We start from the raw sequence: 12172 nt of genomic DNA on the forward strand, positions 1-12172 counted from the left end.
AACAGACAGAGCGACATTCAATTCAGCTCAGACTCTACTAACATGCTATTCTAAATTAATCTCCGAAAACAACATGAATTTAAGAGTAAACCCTCCCTCCTGACACACTTTCATTTGTGTTTATTCTAAAGTCATGCTGGACCCTCTTTTGATGTTTAGCAGGGATAGATCTGCGTTTTCTCAAGCATGGTCAGAAGGACAGAGAGAGATTGAGAGAGAGAGAGAGAGAGAGAGAGCAAAAGTATTTGTTAAGCCCTCATTCCCCCTTCACTACCTCCAAAATGAACTGAATATTAAACACCCTGGGGCTGAGAATCACTCACTTAGGAAATTTTTCTGCTGCAGCAAATGTTCTCCAAAATGTCCTACTTGTGACCCTTTCATGTTCCTAGCGGAGATAATACGGAACGTTCAGTGCATGCTGGAGGTAACTGTGTCTGCAGAACATACATACAGAACATACATTGTGCATGTCATGGCATTTGAAATTTGAACAGTGCATGCATAACTTAACATACTGTACATTGTGATGGTTTGTGGATCTTTGATCATGCATATTGAATCCAAAGGATTTAATTACACCTTAATGATTGGTCATTTTGAAGACAGAAAATGTTTAACTATTTATGGATGTGGCATTTGAGAATATCTTCCAGTGCCATAGAAAATAATACACTCCTTCAAAGTCCTGCATGTTCACTGAAGGGTTCCATATTGTAAAACATCTCCTGGACAATGGACTTGTCAATGGACAAGAGGGCTTCCTCAACCTGTCAGTCTGATTTTGGAGAATGACGTGTGTGTATGTGTAACCTTTAAGGAGCAGAGGTTAAATAATTTCCCTAACTGACCTCATGGTGTCATTGAAAGGCAGCAGACATCTCGTACTGATTATAGCCTCAGATGGCACGCTCGCAGACTGCCAACAGTCACTTGACTGACGGTGTGATGCAAATTTACATACTAAACTGGAAAAGTACGTGTATTGCAAGCTCCAATCAGATTGCTTAACAGGGCTAAACTTTTGGGAGATCGACTAAAATGTGTTTAAAACATACCAGGTTGATATAATGAGTGCTTTTGAGGCAAATCAAATCAAGTTATATTTATTTGTATAGCGCTTTTCACAACACACATCGTTCCAAAGCAGCTTTACAGAAAATCATGCTATAACTGAAAATTATGCTGTGATGTCTTAAAGTCCTTATTGTGTGGTTCAAATTAATTACGAGACTGAAAAAGCATGCCTAATAAATTATTGTCTTCAGGCCTTTGAGGACAAACTAATCACTGGATTTGGGGTTTGTGATCTTTGAAAGATGTGCAGAGTTTTGCTTGATACACTTAGTAGCATGCAAACTAGATATTTACAAGCAGAATTGTATATTCCAAAATAGTCGTATGACAACTCGTAACAATTGCGAGATAGCGAAATCGTAAGAAACTGTACTGTTTGGCTCATATGAAAAGATATGACTTTTATTCTCATAGAGACTAACCAGTCAACAAACCAAATTTCAAATTGATACAATACAGGCTACAAATTTTAGCTAGCCTCCAATCCAACAAATTTCGTTCCTCAGTCCATATTTATTCATGCAAGTCAATTAACTGACATATGTCAGAAACCTCTAATACGCTTCCCGCATGTCGCTCCAAACCCGATGTTTTTTTTTTTTTTTTGCATCTGTACACAAGTTATTTTTCTACTAAAAACTTGTTTAAGTTTAAGGTCGGGGTAAGGGGTTAGACTTAATGGTTAGTTTTCGGTTTGCATTAGGGCTTAAACATTAGAAAAACCGTAATAACATCATTGGTTCATTTATTTTGCTCTGTGGGAGTCAAAGTACTGTTTCGCCATCTCGCAATATTATTACAACTTCTCACCAGGTTGTTTATTTCACTTTGTTTTCTGTATGTGAAATAATCAGTACTTATTACTTTTGGATGGATAGAAATTCTGATCACAACGTCCATAATAATTTTTCGTTATGTCTTTCTGTGTTTTCTGCACAATTGTTCTTTTAGACTGCCAAACCAGATTTTGAAAGATCGTGTTTTCCCATGTCAGTCTTTTATTGTGATATCATGTATTTCAGAAAAAAACATCCCATAATAGGCAAGTTAAACAGCCTGATCTCACATAAAATTCGGCAAGTGTGTGCCGATTTTTCATTAGACGAAATCGGTATATGTTGACCTAATTTAAAAACACTACCTCCAGAGGCTAAAGTAGTAAGTGTTTCAGAACATATAAACAAGTGTGACATCCATTTATATCCAGGAGAGGTCGCCAGAAGCCGGTTGTAAAAAGATTTTTTTCAGCAGAACAGGGTGTAAAACAGTGAAGAGAAATGTTTATTTTATTGAATCTAACCCCCAACCCAAATCTAAATCTAATCATAACAATTAGTAGAGACAAAATGCAATGTTAGAGATAAAAATACAACCTCCTTATAACGCTTGTGATTGTTTATACAAATGTGATTACTTCCTAGTTTGAATGGGGGTTGAACTGTGGTCTTCCATGCAACTGACACAATGTGCTAACAGTCATATCATGAGGGAAAGTAATTGTTGTTGAGCCATTCCAAATGTATGTCCGATGGGAGATAGGGTATGTCAGTGAGTCCGTATACTGTTGCTGATCCTAGGGTACCGGAACTTTCGGAAACAGCATGCCGACTTCCCGTGTGATCATGTTGAGTTAAACGGGTCATGACATGCCTTTTTTATTATTTTAATATGTTCCATGAGGTTGACTAGTAATTTTAGTAAAGTTTTTATTTATATTTGTAAAAGTTTATCATTCTCTACCCTCATTCTGACCCTCTGTCAGAAACGCTTGGCTTTGTTGCTGCTTCTCCTTTAAGACTTGACAGTAAATGCCCACTGTTATGATTGGCTCTCTGCTTTAGATTGACCTGCCATCTCACTGCTCACTGCTGCAGGGCGGGGCTGCGGAAGTGATAAGTTAAAGTAGGCGTTGATATGTTGTTGTGTAGACAGTCAGATGCAAATGCCTAACACAGTGTGACATCACAATGTGGAGGAAGTCGAGAACGAGTCGTTTTGGCAGCTTGGTTTCAACAAAGGCTCTTTTTGCAGTGAGGAGGAAGTTTTGAGTTCTGAAACTTACAGTATTACAGTTTTTATTGTACAATGACCTCTTATATGATTTCTCATGTCATGGTCCCTATAAAACATAACTAACTGTGTTTGATCGGAATTACATAATTGTCAGACTGTCTTTTTCTGTCTAAGCTGCAAATAAGATGCAAAGTGAACTAGACTTAATGCCAGTTGCCAAATGTCTGGTTCTACAAGACTAGGCCGATTATGACACAGTAACTATAATTTAGTATAAAATTATATAATAATCTTGGGCAAATTGTGTTTCAAACCCAACTTTGACCCCAACCTCAATTCCTGTTATCCCAGTCAAAACTGCGCTGCATAAGACTTCAAAAATCGCACTCAGAATTTTTCCCACGTTGGAATTGCATGGGGATGTCTGTACCTCTGTGACTTTAGGGTTTACAATAGCATCTGAGCTGTTTAATGTAGTGCAGGGAATTATGTAGTGGAATAGAGTGTTGTTTGACATATGACTGAAAGGCGAACCGAGCAGTTTAGCTTAGTGTGACTTGAGTGACCACATCTGGACAGTGTTTCATCACATCTAGCTGACTTGGTATGATCATTTGCACATATCGATGGTGACACCATGACTAATGCTGCTCAAAGGTTGTGATAGTTGCATGTGTTGCTGTAGAAGTGGAAACTTTTCCTGACATGACTCCAAAATTCTTTGAAAAGATGGTGGAAATGTCCAAAATAGTTCACCCCAAGATAAAATAAAAATCTGTTTTATATCTTCTTCTTATTTACGAGTTCACTGAATAACCATATCTGTCAAGCTCCAAAAAGGATAAAAAAAACACCATTGAAATTTCATAAAAATAGTTCATACAACAACGACTCTCCAGTTTGGTCTTATAGAATCACGTTACTGTACTTACATCTTTGGTAAATTATTGTTACGTGGCTCGTTGGTGGTCCTGGTGAACTGAACACTAGAGGCAATAAATCAACAGTGACTTTTATTTCCTCTACACAAATTATGAATAAAATGGCAAATAATCAGTTCATAAACACTTACTTTTCGCCCTTTTCCTCACACAATGCAATCTCATAACATCAGAACACTTTAACTAGGCAATTTGTTTTAATGTTTGCAATAAATAAGCAACTACATTTAAAAACAATTTTTTTTTTAGAACAATCAAGTTACGCAGTAGCTCAACTGAATAGAACACAAAGGGGGTACGAAACCTGAAGAGCATGTGAGTCTGGGCTGCAGCAGGATGGTGAGTTGACACGTGAGCTAAAAGTGTTATTGAAGCACCACAAAATGACGTGGTTGTTTCAGCAATTGTGTTTTTCAACTCACATTTGTTTTTATGACACTATCGGTTAGGTTTAGGTGTAAGGTTTAGGATAAAAAGATAGGTTTTGTGGATTTTGTCGACTTGATAGAGCATTAAACTTAAGGGTTCTCTTTTCATGATGGCGCTAGGTGCAGCGCTAAGCGCACCTATTATTCAATTTTTGTGAGAGCGCTAATTCTAAGCACAATTTTTGTGCCAGCGCAAACTGCAAGTGGGCATGGTTGGTAGTGTTTGCGCAATGGTGTATGCACGCAAACTGTGGGTGTATTGTATGTTAATGAAGCGGCGCAAAGTGCAATTAGCTATTTTCCTGAGAAATAGGTCTTTGCGCTAAGATGTTTGAGAACCACGAAACTCGGCGCAAAGTCTAAAATCAGTTCCTGCATTTTCAGTTTGGGGATTCCATCAGCAGATTACATTATATTAATGAGCTATCGATCACTTTTAATTCTAGCCATGATTTGTGTGTCAGTAGTTCAATATGATTTATAGTAATAATACTAATAAGTTTATATTGTATAGCACCTTTTCAAAGCTTGAGGACACTGTACATAAATTAAACATAAAACATTAAACAGAGAAACATATAACAAATATACATTACAAAACAATGAACAATGGGAGAGAAGCAAAGCATATTTCAAACAGGTGAGACACGAGCGATCAGGACGAGACCCAATAGTCCCAGATAGGCCGATAGAGGACTTACAACACATACAGTACATCGCAATCCGGAGCAGAGCAGGCGACAAAAAGAGCAGGGGATGCATTGCATACAGCCCATTTACACTACCAAATTCTTATAAAGAGGCTGTCCTCATTTATATCAACATTGCTTGATAAGAAATTAAATGTTCTGTATAATAGGAAGCAGAAGTTGCAATAACTGGAGAAGAATGTAAGAATTAAATTGCACTTGTCTTTGCACATGCGGTTTCACCAACCCATTTGCACCTAGACTTAGCGCATACTTGCACAAAAATGTCAAAACTTCATGGCCATGCCCACTGGCTTTGTGCATATGGCGTATCTCATAGCGCTGCGCTTAAAACATAGCACTCTTAAAATAGGGCCCTAAAATTAAAGTGAGTAAATGATAGCAACATTTTCATTTTTGGATGAACTATTCTTTGAGATTGGCACATGGGTGTCGGCCATTGATGAATCCAATACCATTCTCTATAACTGACATATAACCTCCCCAGAGTCTGTCATTAATCAGGCTTACTCAGACCACCATGTATTCACTGGAATCACATTTGTACCCTAGATAGCACATATGCCTTCAGTGATATCTCCCTTTCCCAGGAGAGAAAGAGGTACCATCTGCTGGTAAGGTAACACCAATGTGATGGGGGGTATATTCAGTATTAGGCACAGCTTAGAAAAAAAGTAGTTCAAAGTGCCAACTGTCTGGTAAGTTTTCTGAATCTTGTTATTTTAATTATGAAAAATAATAGTGATGCGTAGTTGAAAAAAAAACAAAAAAAAAACAAAAACAAAAAAAAACAACATGGACTGGATCTTTTTTTTTTTTTAAAGTGTGTATTTTAGATGCTCTAACTGCACTGTAGAAATATTTTGTCGGGTAGACTAAAAAATGAGCTTCATGCTATATCATATATATTAATTGCTTTAATTCAATGAACGTAATTTAACACAAATGAAACTTTTTCACCATTTTAATCACCTTTTTGCAGATATTATTCCATGCTGTATCTCAGTTAATATAAGGTTATAAAAACTGCATGTAAAATAATTGAAAATAATTAAAAAATATATAATTGCTTTATATGTCACACTGCATGACACTGCTGTCACAACTTGGCATGTCATGTCATGCCAACTACCCATATGGTGTCTTTGGAATATTGATTTACTTGATAATGAAATTGATGTGAATGTGATGGCAATGAAGAGTACATAAATTATACCTCTGAGGTCACTAGAAAAAGTTTTAATTTTTATGGCTGATCTGAATCCCTTAGAAAAATGTACCATTTTAATAACTGTTTCTACTGAAATACCAGTCACTAGTACTGCAATTATTGGCCTACATCAGTAAAATCATCATCATTATAATACATTTATATAGAATCTCCTTTAAATGATGTTAGATGTTTTCAGAAAATGTCTAATATTTTAATTTCTTTAGTTTACTATATCTGTAGCTATTATATTCTGGTGGAAACAATGTTTACCATGGTAAATTTGTGCAACGGTTTATAGTATAAGTGGGAAGAAAGGGGCAAAGGCCCACTGAAAATGTGCCTTTTTTCTGATACCAAAGTGTGAAACAGTAAAAAATTATTTTATTACATTTTAATTCAAAACGATTCACATTCATTGACATGCATGATTTACGCATTACAATCTCCAAGTTCCATCAAATTTGAATTGTGTAGGCCTAATTAAAAAAAATAAATTAAATAAATAAAACTTAAAATATTCAGTTTTATTTGATTTGATTGAAGATTATTCAATTCAACTGAATGGAATTTTGTCATGAAATTGAAATACATAAATCTTAATATAACTGTTTTGAGTGTTAAGAGAAAGCACAAGAAAATACATTTTTAAGAAGCTTTTTTATTATTTAAAAATATGTAAATATAGGCGGTGAGGGTGGCTTTCACTGCACTCTTGGGCCCGGGGGAGGTATAGTGATAAACAAATAATAGATATAGAGATAAAGGAGTAACAATAGTGATGGGGCAAGATTTGCCACCATTGCCACTTGCAAATACTAGAGAGACAGAGAGAGACAGAGAGAGAGAGAGAGAGAGAGAGAGAGAGAGAGAGAGTGAGAGAGAGGGGGGACCATTGGGAAAATGAAAGTAAAAACCAAAGCAAATTGGAATGTTATCAAGCCCTAAACAGAAAGTATAATCTGGCAGAATACAGTATCTCCACACTGTAAGAGAAATACAGACAGTGATCACAGTCTGGCCATAGAAAAAGGCAGGCACAGACAAACATAGCTTCCAAAGGAAGAACGAGTCTGCGCTCACTGTGACACTGGTGAGGTCGAGACAGAGACACACTTTCTCCTTCACTGTGAGAAGTTTACAGAGGTACAAAGTATTTCTTTGACAAACTCTCAAACCTCATGCCACAGTTTTCCAGTTCAGCAGAAACAGGTCAAATGCAGGTGTTACTAGGGGAGGACAATCATGCATCAGTTGCAGCTAAATTCATTTTTGAAGTGCACACCCCAGAAACCAATCACTGCCTTAATGTACTTCAGCCACAGTATTTTTTTTTTCTTATGTTCATAATGTCTTGTTAAATGCATATTTTATTTTATATTGTATAGTGTATATTGTCATTATAGTTTTTATTTTATTTTATTAATTACCTGGCACCTTATTTTAATTCTGTTTTTATTGTTATTTATTACTGTTTTATTATAATTATTTGTCTTGTCATTATCTGTTTTGTGTATTAATGCTTTGGCAATATTGTATGTAAACACAATCATGCTAATAAAGTACTTTAAATTGAAATTGAGAGAGAGAGAGAGAGAGAGAGAGAGAGAGAGAGAGAGAGTAAATAATAGAACAGACAGAGAGAGAGAGAGAGAGAGAGAGAGAGTCAATAATAAAACACACACACACACACACACACACACACACACACACACACACACACACAGAGAGAGAGAGAGAGAGAGAGAGAGAGAGAGAGAATCTTAAAACATTGCAGGCAGTGTGCGGAGCTGTAGACGTCAGTGGCTCGTCGCGGTCGTGGTAAATGTGTGACTGAACTCCCTCAGAAGTGAGCAGGCGGATGATGCTCACCAGCTGATCTTTATAAGGCGGTATGGAGGTATATCCTCCTGAAAGCGAAAATATTATGGAGGCTTGGCTTGACGACAATCTTGAGTTCGCACATTCATACTTTGTCCGAAAGGCTTCTCGGTAAGTTCAAAGACTACTATTAGTTCGTTTGATCAATGTAAGGTCATTTAATCCAAAAATGACTATATAAAATAGACGGCGATAACTGCAACATCGTTGCGCCACGATACATCGTAATGATCAGTGCGCGAGATTCGTAACAACTGTTTAGACCATTTTTGCCTGGCGCAAAGTAAAAAAGTCAATATTTACTACATTTTTATGTGCACTCAGATCAGACTCAAATGCAAATATTATCTGGAGCTTGAACTCTTTGAATGAGGCGAATTAATGAGTTAATTTCAGTATTTGCATGATGTTTAGTTGACAGATGTTTGTCATTGATATTAACAGCCATGAAGATTTCCACATGATTTCATTGACAAGCCTTACTGTTTTATTCAGATCAACAAACAAAACAATCAAATAGCCTACAACTATGGTCGTTATGATTATAGAACAGAAAGAAAATCATAAATGATATCTCTTTAATGTCTCAATTGTTTCTCCTTGACAGCAATGAGATTAAATCTTGAGCAAATATAGACTTTTGCAAAGACTCTTTCTTCTCAGATGTTTCTCCTGAGAAAAATGCTGGATGGTCGAGTCCATAGATGATGAGGTTTAAACATCCTTTTGTGACACTAAACATTTCATTGAAAACATTTCTCCTAGACTTTGCTATTGTATGCTTGCATTGTCTGTGTTAGTTCAAAGAAAGCCACGATAGAGTTAGCCTCTATCTGGAAATAATACCGCACATTTTATGACAGTGGTTCTTATAGAGCTGCTAAACTCATGGGTCTATTCAACCTTTAATGGGAGTACAGAGAATTTAGCCTAAAACCTTTGTAGCAGTTTAACCTGTAGACATGGACCCGATGTGTACCAGTGCATTATGATCAAACTGAAAAAACGACTGAGATGAAGTGTGAAAATTCTCTTCATTCTGCATACATAAGTTTCTCGCTAAAGAGTCAAGCATTGGCTGACTTCTGTTTTTTGTCGACTTTGTCCAGATTGTTTGGGCATAATTCGATAACCGTGGCAGAAATAAAAAATCCATCTGATCAGTTATGCAAGGCTTGGTCTGAACATAAATTTAGACAAATTTAGTGAATTATTTTATTTTTTTTGGGGGGTGGGGGGGCCATCTCACCAAGATTGAGTTCTCTACGATTCACAGTCTGTTGATGTCCAGACACATTTAGGACAGAAACATTATAGTGAGAAAATCAGAGTTTCAGTACCTTTAGTGTTTGGACCCCTAATGATGCATTCCACGGCTTTACAGATGTAGATTTCTGAAATCCATAAGGTTATAAAATTGCATATAAAATTATAGGTATTGCACAAACTGAAGAGTCACATGTGCTTTTTTTCTTAATAACAGGCAGCACATTTTTTGACTAGAAAATCGAGATTTTGACATGAATGTTTTTATGTAAATAAATAAAGGTACATGTCTAGTTTCAACATTATTTGTACTTCAGGCCTTTAATTTAATTAAAACAGTCTTCATTTGTGATTTGTTTTATTAAGTATTTATTTTTTTACCATTGATAATGGGTAAAATTAAACAATTTATCAGATGTAGCCACATTGAGAGCCCCATATCTCTGGGATTGTTTTCCCCCTTTTTTATTTATCCCCTTTTCTCCCAATTTGGAATGCCCAATTCCCACTACTTAGTCAGTCCCCATGGTGGGTGACGGAGGACAAGTCTCAGTTGCCTCCCAGCATGTGGAGTCTCATGCTATTCTCCGCGATCTACTCACAACTTACCACGTGCCCCATTGAGAGCGAGAACCCCTAATCGCGACCACAAGGAGGTTACCCCATGTGACTCTACCCTCCCTAGCAACCGGGCCAATTTGTTTGCTTAGGAGACCTGGCTGGAGTCACTCAGCACACCCTGGATTTGAACTTGCGACTCCAGGTGTGGTATTCAGCATCAATACTCGCTGAGCTACACTGGCCCACATATCTCTGGGATTTTACCATATAGGGACTTACAAGTGAAGATTAAAAAAAAAGGAAAGTTTGTTCTGATCCTGAATCTAAAAGGATATTAAGATATATATATATTTTAATATGTATGTAGGTATATCTAATTCTGGGATTAGGCTCTCCAACTTTGGAAAAATGTTTTTTGGACTCACACCTTTTGCATAGAATGCAACAAGGGATGCTGATGTCAACTGAATTTAGTAATAAACCTACCTATCTCTGTGTAAGAATAAAATAATGAAGCTGCCACCTTTCTAAGGTTATTTTTTTAACCTGTAGTTTTGCTCCAAAATCATAGTGAACAATGTAATTTTGGGTTCAAAAGTTACAAACAGAAAAACATTAGAGGGTTTGACTAGGAGACCTCCAAATGTCAAATTTCACGATTCCGTGGGCCATCTGCCATAAACTTCCACCAAAAGAATAAGGCCTCATGCTTGGCCCTTTAATAAGTAAATAGAAGTATTCTGCAAAACCAAAGACAATTTAAACACTTTCTTTATGTTTGTGATGAATTAAGTAATTTCATTTTATTGATTAAATAATGTCTTAATCTGCGGCAACACAAATTCCTTGCATATTTTATACTTGGCAAATAAATAAATGAAAATGGAAAATGAAATTAAAAAATGCAAATGGCAATGAAACGTGTAGGTCAAGAGCCTCCTGGACTAATTTCTGGTATTGTGGTTACATTCCTTAGGGAAATGGTCAATGCCTGGTTTTCTGAGCGTGTCCACTCTATCCAGCCATCTAGAGAAGGATTGAAAGGCCCAGCAGAACCTTTAACAGCCCTCCATACTCTGAATGCAACTAATGCACCATCATCCAGTCCAGCACCATCCACCCCTACACGAAAGATCTCTGCATCTGAGTTTGATAGGCCTCTTCGGCCGATTGTCGTGAAGGACGCGGAGGGTGCGCTCACCTTCCTAAGTGATACAGAAAGGGTACGGATGCCGCTTCCTACCTCCCAGCGGCCAGGTGCAGGCAATGGGACAGATGAGGGTAGAGGTTGTATGAAAACTGGTGGAAATCGGGAAAACGGGGACCGTTGTGCTCGTCTGTTGGAGCTCGTACGTGATGTTTCGAGTCATTTGGACCTTACTGCCCTCTGCCACAAGATCTTCTTGCATACTCACGAGTTGATAGCGGCAGATCGCTACTCGTTCTTCCTGGTTTGTGAGGACAGCTCGAACAGGAAGTTCCTTGTTAGTCAGCTGTTTGATGTTGCAGAGGGATCCTCTCTTGAGGAGGCCTCCAACCGTGCCATTCGTCTTGAATGGAACAAAGGCATTGTGGGATATGTGGCCGCCACCGGACAGCCTCTGAACATCAAGAATGCTTATGAGGTGAGGCTTTGTGTTAAATCACTTGCTGTTTGCCATTTCATTCAATGTTGTATAGTCGGTAGACTATGCATGAGAAAAACAAATTTTATTGATAATTAATCCATTTGGAAAACTACTAATTAATCCCCTTGGAAAACTCATGTCACATTGATGTTGAAATGTTGAGATTTAAACACATTACAATATAAAAAAGAACATTTATATTAATAATAAATAATTACATTAAAATTTTGTCAAACATGGTCGTTGCTATATAAACAAAACAAAAAAATTATTAAAACAAGCTGGCTGTTCAAGTTATATCGCAACTTTATACGGCGAGTCATCTGAAAATACAATACACTATAAAAGAACATTTAACTTGTATTTTGAGGTATTTGTGCTTTGTTTTGGGTTCATAACAAGTTCTAGATCTATCAACAGCGTTATGGCATGGTGTCAATTTCCATAGCAAATCATT

The 12172-nt window shown here is 37.0% G+C and overlaps 1 protein-coding gene across 6 annotated transcripts in view; it reads left to right on the plus strand.

The window, feature by feature from the left end:
* The first annotated feature begins 282 nt into the window (after nucleotides 1-282).
* The window catches only part of pde5ab (phosphodiesterase 5A, cGMP-specific, b), a 59244-nt gene continuing 47354 nt past the window's right edge, over nucleotides 283-12172 (plus strand). For 4 of the 6 annotated variants that reach the window (XR_007897976.1, XM_051705361.1, XM_051705383.1 and 1 more), the window contains exons 1-2: nucleotides 8188-8371; nucleotides 11064-11712. Coding sequence is in view for 5 of the 6 variants with exons in the window: in XM_051705361.1 (XP_051561321.1) it covers nucleotides 8274-8371; nucleotides 11064-11712 (747 nt within the window). In the remaining variant the exon portion in view is untranslated. Of the gene's footprint in view, nucleotides 428-4280; nucleotides 4371-8187; nucleotides 8372-11063; nucleotides 11713-12172 lie in introns of those variants that run through there. The other 2 variants (XM_051705397.1, XM_051705392.1) reach the window with 2 other exon arrangements.

Source organism: Myxocyprinus asiaticus, chromosome 1 (genome assembly GCF_019703515.2).
Source record: "Myxocyprinus asiaticus isolate MX2 ecotype Aquarium Trade chromosome 1, UBuf_Myxa_2, whole genome shotgun sequence".
In the NCBI taxonomy this organism is placed as follows: Eukaryota; Metazoa; Chordata; class Actinopteri; order Cypriniformes; family Catostomidae; genus Myxocyprinus; species Myxocyprinus asiaticus.